Source organism: Dinoponera quadriceps, unplaced genomic scaffold (genome assembly GCF_001313825.1).
Source record: "Dinoponera quadriceps isolate SergipeBrazil2010 unplaced genomic scaffold, ASM131382v1 scaffold1432, whole genome shotgun sequence".
In the NCBI taxonomy this organism is placed as follows: Eukaryota; Metazoa; Arthropoda; class Insecta; order Hymenoptera; family Formicidae; genus Dinoponera; species Dinoponera quadriceps.
The window spans coordinates 252-20,550 of NW_014555637.1; the positions used below are offsets into that span (position 1 = coordinate 252).

A 20,299-nucleotide genomic window follows, 5' to 3' on the forward strand; every position below is an offset into this window, starting at 1 on the left:
AAATACATGAGCGAATCAACCTACAGAGAAATCTTTGTTATACATAGAAATACTTACGTAAATGGTTTTCATTAAAACTGATGCAGTAGAAAAAGATATCAGGCAGCTGAGAAGGAGGATAAAAGTCCCAATCATAAAGGTGGTCGTCATAAGTAAAAAGAACGTCGCGGTCGCATTCCGATAATGGTATTTGTCAAATTCGTTACTAATAATTCCTACGCAAACTATGCCCAGCGCCTATTGATAAAAAAACGAGAGAATATTCTTATTAAACATAACGTGTAATATTTTATATACCGCTATTACTGCTACTATTATATATTATATATATGTATATTATCGCTAACATATTATCACAAGCTCGCACGATTTCAACCGGAAGCGGAAACATTGCTGATAAATGACACCTTAATACCGCAAGCACTTTAAGATCGTAAACATCTCTGAACTGTTAGCTCCGAACTGCTAATAATATCAATTTCTTCGTCTTAACCTCAAATGTTTACTTGAATTAAATATACAATTTTGTAACGATGATTATTAGTTTTTTTATAATATTATTTGCACTTGAAACTATAGTGTCTTTATTTCGAGATTAGCAATTTTTCTTAATCTACTAATCGACCAAATCAAATGCTTCGCATTTAAGGTATTTGTATATAGAATAAATTAAGAGTTTTCATTAAAATCCTAAATGTGGTTTAGAAAAATAGAAGTTAAAAATAGGACATTAACCACGAGGAACACATGTAAACAGTATAATCTTTAGTTGTGAATATCTCAATTTCCGAATGGTCAATTTATTTATAATTGCACCAATAATTAGATCATTTAAATTTATATACAATGCGATTTTTAACGAATTCTTAAAAAACTAATTTCATGCTACCTTAAACTACCTTAAAAACAACGGCAAATTATCAAACTGAATTAAGAACAATAAAAATAATGTAACATAAATAATAATAAAAATAAACAGAGACGTGATAATAATAACGATGCATACCAGTTGTAGGAGCTTGCAGATACCGCTCCAAGTTTTCAAGTAGCCTGTGTTGACATAGTAAGTCGACGAGCTGGTCGTTACTGTTTGCGTTCTGATCGTCACACTGTGGGACATTGTCGTTTCGTCCTAAGGTCAATTCTGTAATCGAAAACGACGTTGCTTTCGTCCTTATCTTCATGAATGTAACAGCCAGCGTGCACAATTGAAAGTGCTCGGCAAGTGGGACAAGGCCGAGACTTCGAGGTGGGACCTATATCGGACGGAAACACCCGTTGCTTCTTCACGAAAATAGAAATGACAGCATAACTGTAGCGCCAACTTCTGCCACTTCCGTTTCGCGCCAGCGACGGAAGCAGAGCTTGCGACCTAGAGAGGTCTTTCTCGCGCGGGCCGCGACGTTCCCGTCCGCGTGCGGTACCGTAGCAGCTGGCGCCGCGCTCGGCGCCACGGGCGAAGCGTATCGGAGAAGACGCGTCCGTTTCGCCTTCTAGTAACGCACAGTTTTAGATAGCGAGCGATCGTGACGAGGCAGAGTGTGTAGCGAGAGATAGCGAGAGAGAGTAGCAAGAAGGAGTTAGAGAGTAGCGAGAGATAGAGAGATAGCGAGCGATAGCGAGAAGGAAGCGTGCGATAGCGAGCGGAGAAGCGGCGAGTGAGAAGACTTTGTACGAAAGAGGAAATACAGCGGTTGTAAAAGGAGACACGTGCAAGTTCCTTTGGCCTTGCCGGCCTCGCACCTGTTCCGGAATCCTGAAGGAGCCGTGGCCCCCTTCAACTGGTGACCCCGACGTGATCAGAAGCGCAGAGATCGGTATCTCAGGCCACGCTGAGAAGGACGAAGCAAGCGCTGATAGCATTCAGGCGACTCCGTGTAAGGGTGTCGCGGAGCGAACCGCGCAAAGGCTGCGCATTAAAGCAAGGTGCGTCAGCCATTTTCCTTTTATTCTTTCTCTCCGTGCGATTTTCGCGGCGAAAAGACGTCGCAGGGACGAAGTTTCGTGCCCCCGCGCCGCGGTAAGCCCTCTCCGCCATCCACGTCGAGAGGCCGCGCCGACGGCGAACGTCGGACTCGTGGCCGGGCAGGAGACCGCCTCCCGGACAGTTCTACCGTCGCCACGCGAGCTACACGTGCTCGCGCTGCCGCCGCCATTTTATCGCCACCGCGGCCGCCATTTCGCGTGCCGACTGAACAAGCACACTCCGCTCTCGTGCCCGAAACTGCTGCCGCATCAGAGCAGCTCGCGGAGGACCCGCAGAGCCCGCCTCTCCTAGGTTTCGATACTCAACCTAGGCCCTCCGAGCCGGAGACGCTTGTAGCTAAATTCGCGCTCCTGCCGCTTGCGGACGACCGCTTAGAAATCGCGTGCGCGCCAGCTTGCTCGAGAACGGAAACCTCGCCCCGAGATTTGCTTTCAGCAGATCCTCTCGCTACCGACGACGACGCCGTCCCAGTCGAGAAAACGACTGACCACGCCGACGCAGACAATATTGAAATCGCTGCCCAAGCAGACATCTCGCCAAGGACGATGGCACACTCCCAGGAACAATTGCCTATTCTCTGGAGAAAGCATCCAGTGGCGTGGTTCACTCAAGCGGACATCTTCTTCGCAACGAATCAGATAGTCACAGACCAGAACAAGTACTCGAGACTAGTGAAGGCTCTGGACCCAGCGACGGTCGATGATCTCGCAGATGTATTAGCTGACCCACCGAGCGATAATAGGTATGCACACCTCAAAGAACAAATTATAACTAGGCTTACTGACTCTAAGGAGCAACAGCTACAGAAACTGTTCTCGGGTTTGTCGCTGGGTAACAAAAAACCGTCTCGCCTATGGAGGGAGATGAAAACGCTCGCCGGTTCCAATCTTACAGAAGATAGTTTGAGAATTAAATGGCTAGACCTTCTACCTCCACAGGCTCAAGTATTTCTCCGTATTTTTAAGAGGTCAAGTCTAGACGAGATTTTGGAAGCCGCGGACGAACTAGTAAGTAGTCCTTCACAAGTGCTAGCTATTCAGAAGCACTCTCTCGAGCTTCTCCGATCCAGTGACTGCTGCACAGCTGAACCAGCTCACGCAGGAGGTCGCGTCACTGAGACTCGCTGTAGCACAGCTCTCAGCGTCGTACAAACAACCGATGGACTCGGGCCAACGCACCCGAGACCCCAATTTCAGAGGTGGTCGAGCCAGGTCGCCCTCTCGTAGCCGCGCACGCTCGGTCAATGCAGGACCTAACAACTGGTGCCGTTTTCACCGAGCCAACGCCTTCAGATGCATCGCTCCATGTAGTTTCGCACAAGAGCAGTTGCAGAATTCGGAAAACTGCTAGCACCTCCGCAGCAGACGTCGGAGGTAAGCTACCCTACAGAAGAAATCCGTCTGCTTGTCCGCGATAGAAACCTTGGAACAAATTTTCTCGTGGATTGCGGTTCAACAACGTCGATTTTACCATACCGTCCCGGAACCCAGAGCGAAGTAAACTGGTCGCTAATGCTAGTCGCAGCTAACCAGTCTCCAATTTCGACATACGGAACGCACCAGCTTACGTTAAATTTAGGCCTTCGGAGAGATTTCACCTGGAAGTTCGTCCTCGCCGATGTATCTCACGCACTCTTAGGCGCTGATTTTTTAAAAGAATTCGGCCTACTTCCAGATATCAAAAATCATAGACCGATTGACCCGCTCACAGGTTTGACTACGGGAGGATGCCTAAAGAAAACCAGTTTATATTCTGTCTCGTCCATTGAAAGCCTGGGTCCGGAGGACGCGACGCCTTCTGGGAGAGAAGCTCATCGCGGCAAAGGCGGCCTTTCAAGATCTGTTGGATCGAGGAATCGTGAGACCCTCCAACAGCCAATGGGCCAGTCCTCTACACCTCGTACCCAAATCGGAGAGCTGGAGGATTACGGGTGACTATAGGAAACTAAACAGCAGCACGGTCCCGGATAGATATCCACTGCCGGTTATCGAAGACCTCCTCCAAGAAAGTCAGGGAGAAGTCTTCTCAGTTATAGATCTGCACAAAGCGTTTCATCAGATACCTATAACTCCGCAGGATATTAAAAAAAACTGCCGTTACCACGCCTTTTGGACTGTTTGAATTCTTAGGTATGCCTCTTGGACTCCGGAACGCTGCTCAAACTATGCAGAGAACCATGGATCAACTCTTCCGGAAGCTGCCTTTTGTCAAGGTTTATATTGACGATATATTAGTCAAGTCAAAGAATCACGAAGAGCACCTTGAGCACCTAAGAAGAACATTCCTCATCCTGCGCCAAGCAGGTTTCAAAATTAATCTAGCTAAATGCACTCTAGGAAAACCCCAGGTCGTTTACCTGGGATACCTACTCTCGGCGGAAGGGTTTCAGCCTCCGCAAGATAAAATAAACGCAGTGAAAACATTCCCTAGGCCGTCCACAGCGTCTGAGTTAAAAAGGTTCTTGGGAATAATTAATTATTACCGTAGGTGCATTCACCAAGCAGCGAAAGTCCAGGCTCCTCTACACGACCTCCTCAAAGGAATCACCAAGAGAGCAAAGCTCAGCTGGACACCAACCGCAATTCAGGCGTTTGAGCAATGCAAAGAAAACATTGTTAACGCCATTTGCGCAACCTTCCTGAGACTGGACGCTCCGATCGCTCTCCGTACGGATGCATCGACTACCGCGATCGGCGCCAGCTTAGAGCAACAACAGCCGGACGGTTCCTGGCGCCCTCTGGGATTTTTCTCTCGGAAGCTAGACCCCACTCAAGTTAGATACAGCACGTACGACAGAGAACTCCTGGCTGTCCATGACGCCATCAAACACTTCGAGAGAATTCTGGAGGGGCACCCGTTCACGGTGTTCACGGACCACCGGCCCCTAACGTATGCCGCTAGCCAGCCTTCAGCGAAGGCTTCGCCGAGGCAAGCGAGACAACTGGACTACATACTGCGCTTCAACTCCCGGCTAGCCTATACAAAAGGCGAGGAAAATGTCGCTGACGCCCTGTCGCGACCGACGGATCCGCCAACGAAGGCACCGGAGGCAGCCAGTTCCAGTCCAGCCGCTCGGCAACTATTCAGAGCCATTCGCCCCGTTCCTACCTGCAATCATTCCGCTCAATACCCGTTTTGTTACAGGGATTTGGCAACCTGTTCACACGTCTTTAGACGAGTCGACAGAGTTCGCAAGCCGTTGGAGCCTCCGTATACAGGCCCCCATCCCGTCATCCGTCGCCTCAACGAGAGAGTCTATGTAATTCAGATCAACGACGAGGAACAAGTCGTGTCCACCGACACGCTAAAGCCGGCCTACCGGGAGCAGGGAGCTGCAAAAGCCACAAGTCCGGATGCTGCACCAAACTGGCCTGAAGCTCAACCGGAACAGCCAAGCACACTGCTACAGCCCGTAGAGCCGTTTCCGCACGCCGCGCCCCCAACTCCCAAACCGATCCCTGGCGCGAAAAGTGTAGCGTTTCCGGCTATGCCGGTCACTGGGGGGGGGGAGTGGCTGTAGCGCCAACTTCTGCCACTTCCGTTTCGCGCCAGCGACGGAAGCAGAGCTTGCGACCTAGAGAGGTCTTTCTCGCGCGGGCCGCGACGTTCCCGTCCGCGTGCGGTACCGTAGCAGCTGGCGCCGCGCTCGGCGCCACGGGCGAAGCGTATCGGAGAAGACGCGTCCGTTTCGCCTTCTAGTAACGCACAGTTTTAGATAGCGAGCGATCGTGACGAGGCAGAGTGTGTAGCGAGAGATAGCGAGAGAGAGTAGCAAGAAGGAGTTAGAGAGTAGCGAGAGATAGAGAGATAGCGAGCGATAGCGAGAAGGAAGCGTGCGATAGCGAGCGGAGAAGCGGCGAGTGAGAAGACTTTGTACGAAAGAGGAAATACAGCGGTTGTAAAAGGAGACATGTGCAAGTTCCTTTGGCCTTGCCGGCCTCGCACGTGCGTATCACGGTTTCGCGTATCTTGACTTTTCGTTTAACGGCCTGCGCGAACGATCAAAGGATCTGACGAAATTTACAAAGAATACGTAAACAACACTGTTCCCCGAAGAGAAGATTTTTCCGAAGAATTTTGATGGACGGAGGTGGGCCAACAAACTCGAAATTTCATCGCGTGCTTCGATCATGTGAGAAGCAGTATACAGTGGAATAATTCTATCCTTACAACGTATCTTTTGATGGCCCCCCATATCCTGACACACCTTTTAAGTTGAGTCACGATCAATAGTGCGCGAGAACCACCAGATTCACTTTCGCTCGCGTGAGAGAAACCTTCGATATTTCCAGCGCTTTAGGACAAAGATCGAAGCAATCATCAAAGCAAAAGAGGGTTATATGGAGTAATTTTACTCTAAAAGGATACCACTAGTGATGTACAAAAAGTTTTTTGTAATTTTTACATTTTGACGAATAGAATTTTGTTTAAATAAATAGTTCATTTTTTGTTCGGATTTTGATGGCGGACCCTGTATAATATTAAAAAATATTACATAACGTTCTTAGAATATTATAAGAATATTATTTTAATATTGAATAATATTTATATAATATTCTAGAAATATTATGCGCTCATAAGGAATGATCCTAATTATAATAGTTTTCACCTTTATGTGTACAGTCAGTCACAGGACGGTTGCAATACTTTTTTTCGACAAGTATCGCAACACATCTCATGTCCAACAGGAAAATGTGTCTCCTGAGAATGATTAGAAAAACGAATTTTCTTATTAGACGTGCGATGCGTTCGGAAGCTTATGGGAAAGAAAGTATTGCAACCGTCCTGTGACCGTATATATGTGAAAGGCTAAAAATTGTTTAATAATAAAAAGTTTCAATCCAGCGAATGATACAGCGTAGATAACGTCGACTGTACGATCGTACAGTTGTAAGATTTAATCATGATACATAAGCCTATATTCATAGTCGGATCTTGTATCTAAGATCGTTTCAAGTTCATCTTTAGATATAGCCCGTTTCAGCTACAAAGCTACATCTGAAGATGAACTTAAGACGGTCTTAAATACAAAATCTGACTATGAATACCGGTGATACGCTCGTTACAATTGACTATTGCTTCGAATCGAGCTAAGAAACCGGCCGATCGACATGCTTGTTGTCTACTCGCTGGCTCTCCACTGTGATTTCGCATTGATCCGAACTGTCAGTCTCGAAGTTCGGATTAGTGAAAGAATTTTCATTATTTTCCTCGTTATTGAAGTGAATCGTGTCGTTCTTCTTCGTCAAGTCGTCCCCGTGCCGCTTACTTCGTACGGTTTTGTCGACGTTCTTAGCGTTCCTGATAGCTTCGATCTGGGTTGAATTCTGCTTGTTCGTTTCCGTTGACGATTTCTGGTTTTGCGGCTCCTTCAAGAATCCTCCGTTATCGATACCGTCACTCCCAGTCGAGTTTTCCTTCCTCTTTTCCTCGTCATTTTTCTGCCGCGGCTTCTCCTCCAGGTTGATGTCGTTCGTGTGCTTTTCGAGGTTGCTCTTCATGTCGATGCTCTTCGGTTTTTTCTTCACGATATCGTTGCCCTCCGGCTGAGGTCGCCTCTTCAGGTAAGCCGCGTTAAATACGAAATATATTATGCCAGTCACCAAAGTTACCACCGCGAAAATCTGGTAGGTCGGTCTGGTGCCGAAAGCTTTCATCAAATAACCACCGATCAGACTACCGGAGCCTTTGCCTGCAAATATCAAAATGTATAGATCAAAGCTCCCGGTCCCTCATTACAGTCGTCCTGTTTGATGACGTCAGAAGCGAGAAGACGCATGCTTAGAATTCCTGCGAAATACGTTGAAACAAATGTGATCGATTTTCGGACACATTTTTAAGATATTTCAAAAACTTTTCTTTTGCAGCTAACAAGCAACGAATAACCGTACAATTAACACGATAAGCAACTTTCCTTTTTAGCCTATCTTTTTTCTTGATTTTATCACTTGTTAATTCTTTGACTATTTATTGATCGTTAAAGTAAAGGGAAATTTTTCGGAATATTTCACAAGTGTATTCAACTGATCATACTCAAGTGTCATTTTACAAACATACTTTTTTCTTCCAACGTATGCTGTGAGAATTTCCCAGTAAGCAAAAAATCATTACTGCGATGTTATTACGACGATATTCAATAACGTGTAACGTTTTCAAATATGTCATATTTAATGTTGCATACAACATCATTATGAACAAACATTGACACTGATTTGAAAATTTCGGTAATTTGAAACGGGAATGTCATAATGTTACAAATAACGTTGCAGTAAAGTTTCTCTATCATTCCCATAACGTTTTTGAGATAACATTGATGAAACGATAAAATTTAAAAATACTATCAGTGATATCTATGAATATTGCTCCGGGCTCAGGGCTTCTATTCTTAAAATAGTGGCGTATACGTATAAGTGCCGTAGTTATTTAAAAATATGATTATACCTGCGCACAGTATTTGATGTTTTCAGATTCATCTAAATGAAGATTAGATGAAAATCCGAAAAATTCATCTTAGATGAGATGAAGATGTTTTTTTCTTTTAATTTACCTAGATGAAAGAGAAGATAAGTAGTAGTATTACTTATCTAAATAATTTATTTAAGATATTGTTTTTATGAGAGACTATAACAATTTAAATTAATAATAGTTAATAATAAAAATTACGCAAATCATAAAATTGCACAACGATTAAGTAATTCGTCAACGTAATCGCTCTTAAATTTAATGATCTAACAAAAAAGACCAAAAGTGAATTCAGAATATGGACCATATCATTTCAGATAATTTTTAGGTGAGATAACATGTTTTATCTTAAATGAAGATGAATATATTTTTGATTTCTTTCATTTAGATAAAGATAAAGATGATCTGTTTATTCATTTGGATGATTATTTAGATAATTTTATCTAGATACCGGCAAACACTGCCTGCGCAGTCATATTTATATATACGCAATTATTTAAAAAATAGAAGTTAGGTAATTACTACCTTACTATGTATAAGTATATCTTGCATATTTTCGTACCAAAAGTGTTATTTTACTTTTATTACTCATTGCATGCCGAAAGAAGATAGAATGTTTTTAGCACTAAAGCGTGTAAGACGAATTTAATGCAGCCGCTGATTATTGCGACTACTTATACAATAACAGGATTGTACTTCTTACCTCGGTCGTTATTACAAACACACACACACACACATACACACACTATTCCTTGAAATAGCGGACAGACAGCGAGATTCGAACATACTAAAACAATACAAAAAATAATATTGCAACAACAGAAAATTAATATTTTACCAACATTACTTTTAAGTTCAAATTATACGCAATTTTCAACTGTTGCATTGACTTCAGATAAATGTCAAATTAACATTTAAGAAATATTGTTTGTAATGTTTTTAGAATATTTCAATAACATTCAGGAAAATCATATTTAAAAATAATATTTTAAAAATATATATGTAATATTATTAAAAAAACATCTAAAAAATATACATAAAGTCAACATTTCTAAACGTTAATTTAATTCTTGCTTACTGGGTTTCTCGTTTCTGATCGTCACCGATCAAGATGACCGCAGTGAGGAAACGGGAGCCTTCAGAATTTTTATTATATCGAATCTCTATTATACGCCGAGAGATTTCGACAATTCCAACGAACATACCGACTCCGTAATAAACACCACCGAGCAGTCCCTGTATCGAGCTATCGGTGGAGGTGGTTGATAATTTCGCCGCGTAAGTGACAGCTGCGGTAAAGCTGAGGGACGCCGTGACCGACTCCAGTGCCTCGAAGATCAAAGTGTGCCAAGGATCGTAAATCAGGGAATATCCTGCGCAGGAAGCGTCTCATTACGCTTCTGAACACGTATCCGTGCGTGTTCCGCACATTGCTGTGTGTAAACTACATATCGTTCAAATTGTCGCAACAGCAATAATTGAAATTTAAACACTTACCGCAGAGTCTGACGGCGTAAAACACAAACCCGATGAAAAGCACATTCGCATGGCCGATTTTCGATATTATCGGTCCAGAGAGCGCCAACAATGGTATGCCGGCGATGCCGCCCACAGTTATTGTGATGCCCATGAGCGATCTAGATCCTCCCAAATCCTGAATCAGCCAGAAGAGGAACGACTCGATGTATCCCCAGGCGGTGCCTATCGAGACCTTTCTCTCTTATTAAATTCCGCTTAATCGAATTCGCCCGAGTTGTTACGCGTTAACACGTTGAGTGCCGCGCTGATTTCCATTAACCGTATAAAAGTCCAGAGTTGAGTAAGTTAACTTTCATTTCTAACTAAATTAAACTAAAAGTTACTTATAAAAAGAAGCTTCAATCTAATTAAAAGTTTTGTTAAAATTGAATTAACTTGGGAAAAATAAATGTCACGCAAATAACACGTGTTATTTAAAAAGAAGCGCTAACCTAATTAAAAATTTAGTTAAAATTAAATTAACTTATGAAAAAATAAAAATTAATTACGCAAACCATGTGTGTACCCCCTAATAGCACAATTCATTAGCACATTGGATACATTAGTCTAATATTGTTTATATTAATATTTTTTTTTGAGGGTACATTGAGTGAATGTTGTCTAATATAAAGTCAACCAAATAACCAAACCTATAGAAGCAGATTTTACGTAGTATCCCATAAGTTTTTTTAATAGCTTGCTAGCAGAAATATAATATAGGATTTGTTAACAGAGCATAATAATAGATTGATCTATTATCAGGTTTTGACACTTCCTTTCTTTCTTTGGTGCTACAGCCATTTGTAGGATATGAGCTTACCCTCGTTCTCGCATATACTTATGTGGTGCACGAGCAGATTGTACATAAGTATATAGAACCTACAGAGAATTTAACGCCGATTCCAAACGGCAGTTTAAGTGAGGTTTTCGTGGCAAAGATACTCTCTCGGTAATTTGCCGGTCCATCGGAGAGGAGACATGAGAGTATGAAAATATTTTGGTTCTACCGAGATGCGAACCTCGGACCTCTAAGTATAGTAGACCAGTGTGCTGTCTACTATACCACGCTCGTGCTCTTCAGGTTCTGCAAATCCTATCATATTTCTACTAATAAGTTATCGATAGAATTTATAGCAGGATACTGTGCAAAATCTGCTTCTGCAGGTTTAGCCGTTTGGCTAACTTTATATTAAGTAACATTCATTCAATGAACGCCAATATAACTAATATTAGACCAATGTATCGCCAATAAATTATGCTATTAAGGCACACACATGGTTTGCGTAATTAACGTAATTAAATTAAATTAAATTTTCGATTTAATTGTGCCAACTGTGCGTGTATATATTTTTTTGTAAAAATAAACTTTTTATCGTAGATTAAAAATTTATGTGAAATAATGAAAAGATATTATAAGAAAATATCGATTGTTCTGTGCTCAGGATTCAATACAAGAAAAGAACACTAGCATTCAGAGAAACGAAAAAAAATTTGCTGACATTATTTTCGAGTTTTCTTATTCTCGATTGTGTGCATGAATTATTTTATAATGAATTATTTTATTCGAATTCTATGAAAAAAAAATTAATAAAGTAAAGTTAATGCATTTTGAGTAGCTAGTTTATTCGAAATTTAACTCGCTCAAAAATTAACTAAGTTAGAATAACTTTTTTAGTTATTACGCAAGCCTGCATACATCTAATCCCACATAACACAAGATGTGTTCCAAAATCTTCCAAAGCATATGCGGAATGCCTTGAAGAATTCTTAAAACGTCTTAAGGCTCCGGAATAGTCGCCGCAGCTTTATTGGATTCACTGGAAATGACACGTTGAGAAATATTGCGTGCCATTTGCAAATAAAGAGATATTTGAATAAAACAACACTCGAGATAGCTTAAAGACACTTGTGAGAATTCGAATTTTTTACCTCTGCAACGTTCTGAGATGTCAAATCACTTGTTTTACCTATAATTTTTGCAAACAATATTAATATTTTACGCACGAAAATTTATTTTTTCGTAGCAAGGAATTTGAAGTTTCACAAATAAAGAAAAATAAAATTCAACTTCAATTGACACACACTCAAAACACGTATGTTATTATCAACAATGGATCTAGCGCGGGTTCATATTTGTTCAAAGTCATTATAACAGCCAAGTGAAATGACGTCATAAAAAATACCTTTTATAGAATAATTCCTTAACATAATTCGGTCGATAAATAAGCCATATTATAAAGCTGATCCTCGGCAGTCAATGAATTGTAAAAAATTAAGGTGCGTCCAATAATATGAACAGGGACTGTAGCTATTTATTGATTATTAAGACTTATTGAATGTTAGGAAAAAAAAATGTTTTTGTCCATCGAATAAACATAAAATTATTAGCTTCCTTCTCCTTCTAATCTATATTTTATTAAAAAAACAAAATGCGTCTAATAATACGACCAGGGACTGCAAATGTTAGTTGTAATTTCCTACTCAATAATATAATTGTTATTTAACGCGTGTGTTATATAACAGTTATATTATTGAAAATTACAACAGTTATATTATTAGGAAATTACAACATTTATATAACTGTCACTTTGTGTTTGTTGGGTTCAAGACAATATGACGGTTTATGTTGTTCGAAACTAATGATTTCAAAAAATCACTAAAGATATAGTAAATAAATATAATTCACAGCACATATATCTCTTACTTTGTCTCATTGGCTCTTTAATCAATGGCCGTACATCCCAGTTTGTGGGTGCAATTAATTATATTTCATACGCAACTCAACGAGACGCGGCAATGTTGCACGTGCCGGGGTCACCGGTGATCCCCACGGCATTCAACGTGTTAAAGACGCGATGAAAACGCGCCAATTAACGGGAGACTCGAACATTTTCCTTGTGTTCTTCACCCACAATTGTACACTTGCTATAATCATGCATCGAAGACAGTTCAGAAACACTCACCGAGAACGAAACAGGCGAGGAAGAGCGCGGCGGTCTCGATATTTCGCAAGACGATAAAGACGTCGCGCACGACATTTCTAGCCGGAGCTTTGAATTCCAAGTTGATCAGCAGCATGAGAAAACCCGACGCGAGTTTCAATGCCGCGTACAAATAAAACGCCGGTCTGAAAGAGAAGATTCTCTTGAGAGTTGCAATGCCGCTGCTGTTGCGTAAAAATCGCGCAAGGGTCGTCGCGATCGAATTACCTGAAATCGGTGTATCCCTTGTCTCTGCTGGCGTAATCTATGAGAAGGCCCGATAAGGGCGAGGAGATCATGCCTCCTATACTACCGTAAATTCTCTGAAGGCCGTAATCCGCCTCCTGCTCCCGCAATATCGCTATCACGGCGCCTTCGAACATCGCGAAAGTCGTGCCGCCGATAATACCTGGAAAGAAGAGAAGGACGGTGAAGTTTTAAACGGCGTTGCAAGGTTCTCGCTTTGAGTCGGAGCAACAATAACCGCGCGCGATAATCAAGACGAGACTTGATTAGAGAGATCTTTATCCCGAAGGACAGTCGCGAAACGTCGAAGCATCGTGTACTGACCTATGAATACCCTAATGACGAGGTAAAGCCAGAACGTCAAGCTTACATTGTATTCGATCTCCATGTTCATATTGGAGCACATCGCGTTGCGAAGCACAGTAACTATACATCTTTTGCTACACTCGTTCGTGCTCAAGACTCGCTTGCTTTCCGGATTTACACTGTGATTGTCGAACCGCGTGTCTATCGCGACTCGGTTATCCGTAGAAGCCGGGTTGTCGCAGGTAAGCTTTCGAAAATCTTCCCCTGACAAGGACACTTCCTCCGCCAGGTACCTTTGCCGTTCCTCCTGCCGATCTTCTTCGTTCAACGGCAGACTCTTGATCTTCGATTTGTACGAGTAATGGTTTATCGTTCGACTGACGTTATTCTGGAAAACGATGAGACATATCTGATTCGCGTGTTGCTATCATATTACACTGAAAGAAGAATTTGGTAAGAAGAATGTGTTTCAACGAAATGTTTCATAACCAAATTATTTTGTTTCGCGTGTACCATATAGGGAAGAATAGAGTAATACCAGTCAGTGGGTAATGCCGGTCGCCCCTATATCTCGACTGTGGTCGATATGATTTGAATTCTGTAAGTTTCTGTCCTCTATGGAGAACCGAAGAAAGTATTAAACAAAACACCGCTATCTTAGCATTGTTCGTGGCTTTTGCGAAAAGTTGTTTTCGTCGTTTTCTAATACGAGGATCGCTGCTAAAGCGTGGTAACCTGAGTCGAAATTTTAATTCTACGTTAAATCTTCAAGTGAAGAAGACAGAAATAAATTCCTTGTAGCATCAAAGGAGCGCAATAAGTACTCTTTTAATGCTGTACAGGGAATTTAGTTGTTCAGGACCTAAATCTTGGTTCTACATTAAGTCCTCAAATGAAGAAAACGACAATAACTTCCTCGTTTGTAGCACTGAAGGAGCACAATAGAAGACCCTTGAACACTTAATGCAGGACTGAATTAGACTTAAAGTAGGATTAAAATTTTGATTCAGAAAGTTGTACATTTATTCATGCTAAATTATTACACTATTTTCTGCAATGTCACTCAAATCTTCTAATATACAATAGGAATATTGGTTTTCTAAATTGATGGTTCGTTATAACGTAGTTAGTCTATTTGTAAAAATATGTATTTAGTAATGCCATCCAGTCGGTGTTGGAGTGACTAAGATTAAGAGTTATGTTTTCTTGGTGGAAAATTTGGGAGAAATAATGAAATGTGTTTCGCTGCATGTTTTGCGGACTTTGAGTGCACAAAAATTGCATTAATTGGAAAAAAATTAATCTTAAATCAAGAATAAATATTCTCATGTATAAGCAAGAATATGATAATCTTCTTAGGAGACTTTTAATCTTGATTTGAATTTATATTGATACAAGTATTACTTGAACTCGATTCAAGACTAAAAATCTTCCAAGAAGATTATAATATTCCTGCTTATATATGATAATATCTATTCTTGATTTAAGATTAATTTTTCTTCCGTGTGGGACACTCCCGATGAGTATCATTGCGATGGATACAAATCAATAAACAATTGATTATTTCTTCAAGATATTACATACAAAACTTTTGTCATATCCCTTCTTTAATAAATATGTTTGAATTTCAGTGAAATATGTGCCTCCTCTGGTTTTATACACTGTAAACATCGCTGACCGGCATTACCCCGAGGATGGGGTGATCCCGGTCAAATTTCACTTTTTGCTTTTCCATTTGTCTCTCTGGTATATATTTTTATGGAATTTTTTATACCAATCTATATTATAGTAAACACGTGTAAACATCCATTGCATTAAGCAGATCCTGAATCCAACATTTCTTATTAGTCTTATGAGAGTTTTTGCTCAGGTGACCGCCATTACCTCGTTTTCCCCTACTGCATACAGTATAAACTAAATGATTTGGTTGCAGCAATCAAATATTTGGTTGAAATATATTCTCAAAATTTTGGTAATTGTTACCAAATTCTTTTCTCAGTGTACCACGTTAGTCTCTCTTCATACCTTCAGCTTGATCAAATGACTCAACGTGCAGGAAGTACGATTTCCGTACGCTCCGTGCAACGTGTCGATCGCAACTTTATCAGCATCTTCCGCATGTTCCGACGGTATACATGAGAACTGATATAGCTGATCCGTCGGAAAAAAGTAGTGACTTCTCGAAATCTGTCGAATGGAAGTCTTGAAAAACTCGTTGTTCTTCAATTGCCGGTGTTCTTTCATGTCCTCGTGCTGGCCAATATTCTGCGGATGATTACAATGCGACAATACGTTCATCAGCGATGTCACGGAAATAATATACTCGTCGCGCACTAAAATTCTTCTCTCACACGCGATGAGCAATGTCTGCCTTCTAGCCTTCTAGCTTATTCGATTTTAGAAAATGTGTCTCCAGCGTGAGAGACAACCCGTTAACACACATGTAGCGTGCAAACGTGTAACGTACCGCTGGCAGGTCGTTCTGTGGAACGATGTATTTGTACGTAGTATTAGCGCCAGTCCGCAGATTGTAATGCTTGACCGTATAAACCCTCGATTTCAGAATTAAATCCCGATCTGTCTCGTTGCTCGTCTCCACGTGACACACAAATCTGCGTGATGAAAAAATCGTTGATGTTGGAGAGTAGTAGTCGTTACTTGAAATATTTGTCTTACATGAGATATTCAGGTCTGAATTTGGAATGAAATTTGAATTTCTCGTTGTAGAATTTAAAATTAGATTTGAGTTTCTTGTTTGAATTATATAATTGTATTAACAAGGGTGAGTTAAGTGGAAACTTTAAAATCGTGAAGAAAATTCAAAACACCTTACCATTGTCCTACAAGATGGCGGTTTATTACCAATGACAATGTTCAATGACAGTGATAATGCTCAATGATAATACTTAATGACATGACAATGCTCGTCGGACTTCGCCCCTAGTGTTTGCTATCTTTGGACCATTTAAAGAAGTTAGAAGAGGAATGACTTTTAGGTTCAATGAAGAGATGCAACAGGTGGTGCACGAGTGACTGCGCACGTGATCACAAGAATTTTTCTCTAGAGAAAATCTATGCACTTAGCAAGAGCTGGAAGATTTATGTTGAACGCAATGAAGACTACATAAAAAAATGATAGAGTGTACCCCTTTTGTTCAATTAATTATGAAAAAATATATTTTAGGTTTTTATTTGATAAAATTAAAATGACTCACCGTCATATATGCGACATTACATTTACATAATCGCAATTGAACTGAGAAACTCACGTTTAATTCTGAGACTCATATTAATAATTATTATACTCATATTAATAATTATTATTTAAAATTTATTTCACGTGAGATATTCAGATCTAAATGTAGAGCTATATTTGCGTTTTTTATTTGAATTATGTAATATATGCAACGTCACATTTGTGTGAGCACAAAATTCGGCTGAAAGACTCACGTCTAACTCTAAATTCAAATCTGAGTATCTCACTTGAGGCAATTTTCAAATAACGACTATTAATTAGAATATAAATTCGAGTCTGGGTATCTTAGCTGAGGCAAGTTTCAAGTAACGACTATTAATATGAGTTTAATTCTCGTCTTAATACTTGAAACGTTACTTGAAACTTACCTCACGTCAGATACTCAGATCTGAATTTAGAATTAGATTTGAGTTTTTCAATTGAATCATATGTACGCGACGTTATATTTGTAATTGCGATTTCAGCTGAAACTTGCAACTAATTCTACATTCAAATCTGGTTATCTCATTTGAGGCAAGTTTCAAACAACGATTTATCAATATATTTTTAGGCAGGCGGCTCGATTGAAATAAAAAACGCGTCAATCGCGATTCAGCGAATGCGCAATGAAACTTCCGTAATTGAAGTCTCGTTCTAACAAAGTTACGAGAAATTCGAGTTCGTGGAACATCGTTCGCACATAAGTTGAAACAAACAGGAAGACGAAACCGCTCGTGTACGTATGTATGTTTACGCACGTATGTACATGTGTGTGTGCGCGCGTTAAAGCTTTTTGTCGCGATTGCCTGCGAAATTACCGTTCGTGATCCGTGTCTTCCTCGACACGCCGTCTTCCGTGCGTTGTCATTGACGGTGATGCGAATATACGAGCATGAAGTATCGCTCCTAATCCGGAATTTCCGCGGATACATCGCGTGAAACAAAATGGAAATTCGCGAAACCGCCCGTTATTCCGTTCTCGTAAATCCGAACGGATTATCGGCCAACTACGTCGACGTGTAACTCAGCTTTTTACTCACCCGCAACTCTCTACCGTAACGGCGATCTCCGGCTCTAATTTTGTCTCGCACGGATAAGCCTGGCTCATTGTGTAGAGTAACGGACCGCCTTCGTCTTGACAATCGAGGTCCATAACTATCCTCTCTGGGAATTGTACCGTCACCCTGCCGATCGGCACCAGCAACAGTAATAACGCCGCTAAACCGCCGAATGCGGAAAACACCGACAGTACAATCTGCCAAAAGGAAAATTTGCCAAAAAAATCAAATCTGATTAATCATTATTGCGAGAAGCGCGACGCGCGATTACAACTCTTTGAGTGAAGAGTAGTAGTTCGGCGCGCTAAACGATCGCTGAGGACGTAGTACGCTGGATCGTCGCGTGTCAACCGGTGAAAGAAATAACTGCTCGGGAAAGCGGAAAGCGCGATGAACCGAGACTAATGAAGTCTTATTTGTCTCGCCGTCACTAAAGTGAAAAAAAAAATCGAAAGGATACATGGAGAATAAATGCTGTTATATCGATCGAATTTCCAACGGCGTAGGAATAAATCTTAATTCAATAGCGATGTTTAAACTAATACATGAGTTATTGAGAAACGACACATGATATGTTACTTTTAGCGATATTGGATTAAGTAGATTTAGCAAGAAACTATATTTATTTATATTTATATAAATATAATAAATATAACATATTTATATATTATAATAATATATAATTAGTTATATATACGTATAATACGTATAAATATACAGTTATATAACATTATATAAATATATTTATATTTATATAAATTATATATATATTACTTTATTTTACTACATATTTATATCAGCTCTAAGGTTATAAACTAAAGGAAGATGAGACAGGTCTTAAAAACTTAATTACGACTGTTGCAGCGATATAATATTTTTTATTTTATGCAAGAATATAAAACGCATGTAATAACACACGTATCAGATCATCCTCCGGAAACATATACATAACCATATGTGATGAATTTACCTTTCACGCTAAACGAATCCCAATCATATTTCTTATTTTTCACATCCATTTTAACTTATATTTATATATCTATTTGTATTTATATCCACATTTATATATTCCTCCGCGAAATAAAAAATATTACATCGCTACAAGAGCCGCGGCTCTTAAAGACCCGCTCTATCTATCCGAGAATATTCCAATTACGTGCGCTGTTGGAAATCCTGTTGATCCAAGAACGTTCTTTGTTCTGTGTATAAGAATTCTATCGTAACAATTAACAACTGTCGCTTGTATCGAGAATCAGTTGGGTCAGGTATGTTGTATTCTTCTCTAAACAGAAAATTATATGAGTAACTCTAATTATAATGATAGGATTATTCCGTACAGCAGATCCCATTGAGGCCTTCACACATGGATTGCCGTAAATAATAAGACTTAAGCAGTAAGGAAATTGACTAACCAATCAGTATATTTCTTTAGGTTTACATATTCGTTATGTAAAAGACAATAGAAGTGACGATAAGTTTGACCTCAAGCAAAGAAATCACTAGGATTTCAACCGATTGAAATCCAAATTACTTCTGCTTAAGGTTATCGTCTTTTGGAATACGTAAATCGAAAGAAATATATTGATTTATTAGTAAATTTCTTTACTGCTTAACTCCCGATTCTATCAACTTCGGTTAACCTAGCCGACCGATTAATTCAACGGAATTGACCAATCGCATTGTTCAATTAGCTAACTGATCCATGTGATTGGTCAATTCTGTTGAGTTAATCGGCCAATTAGGTTAACCGGAATTGGTGGAATCGGGGATAAGTCTTACTGCTTATGGCAATCCATATGTGAAGGCCTTCAATACTGTCCCATTCTCTAGGCATAGTAACATTGAAAATTTCCAATTACGTGCGTTATTTTTTAATATTTGTGCATCATGACTGTAGTTTTGGAAAATCATTGCCGATTCACTAAATTATCAACATTAATAATGCACAAATAATTCTTCTTCAACGAGTATCAATTACGTAACTCTTCCTTTAAGACAAAAATTTTAAGACAAAAAAGTGAAATAAATCTTTAAATTAGAAAACTTACACTTTTCGCGAATTCAAGCTAGAGGAGGAAATTCATGATCAACCTCGTGGAGGTCATAAATCTTCTTTTCTAGTGTAAATTCGTGAAAAGTGTAAATTTTATAATTTGAAGATATTTCACCTTTCATTTTTTACGTTTTCGCCTTAGGGGAAAAGTTATGCGATCGATACTTTGATTGGAAGTTTCTGAAATCATTATGCCTAAGGAATAAGACAGCATTAATGGAATCCGCTGTGCAAATCAAAGAAAGAGTGCGGCCAATTGTGTATGGGCCATGATCCTCCAATCCATTTCAGTGAAATAGATGACAGTTACCGAACACCGCAAATATGCGTCCACGGCATTCAAAAAGTTAAACGCACGACGATATAACGTAAAGGAAAAAAGCGATAAAAGAAGAAGAAACGAGAGAGAGAGAGAGAGAGAGAGAAAGAGAGAGAGAGAAGTTTTTGCGCAAC

The 20,299-nt window shown here is 40.1% G+C and overlaps 2 protein-coding genes across 4 annotated transcripts in view; both read right to left on the minus strand.

The window, feature by feature from the left end:
• On the minus strand, positions 1-1,291 carry LOC106744925. The gene is made up of 2 exons (XM_014620075.1): positions 1,007-1,291; positions 1-237 (listed from the first exon to the last, which is right to left on the minus strand). Exons 1-2 carry the CDS (start codon positions 1,118-1,120, stop codon positions 16-18), a joined length of 336 nt encoding a protein of 111 aa, XP_014475561.1. The 5' UTR covers positions 1,121-1,291; the 3' UTR covers positions 1-15.
• The window catches only part of LOC106744924, a 27,481-nt gene continuing 8,322 nt past the window's right edge, over positions 1,141-20,299 (minus strand). For 2 of the 3 annotated variants that reach the window (XM_014620073.1, XM_014620074.1), the window contains 9 exons: positions 17,776-17,990; positions 15,968-16,112; positions 15,526-15,765; positions 13,519-13,888; positions 13,177-13,357; positions 12,931-13,094; positions 9,947-10,150; positions 9,655-9,822; positions 1,141-7,679 (listed from right to left, as the gene is read on the minus strand). In XM_014620073.1, the coding sequence (XP_014475559.1) occupies positions 7,078-7,679; positions 9,655-9,822; positions 9,947-10,150; positions 12,931-13,094; positions 13,177-13,357; positions 13,519-13,888; positions 15,526-15,765; positions 15,968-16,112; positions 17,776-17,990 (2,289 nt within the window). In that variant the 3' untranslated portion in view covers positions 1,141-7,077. The remainder of the gene's footprint in view (positions 7,680-9,654; positions 9,823-9,946; positions 10,151-12,930; positions 13,095-13,176; positions 13,358-13,518; positions 13,889-15,525; positions 15,766-15,967; positions 16,113-17,775; positions 17,991-20,299) is intronic. The other variant, XR_001374497.1, reaches the window with a different exon arrangement.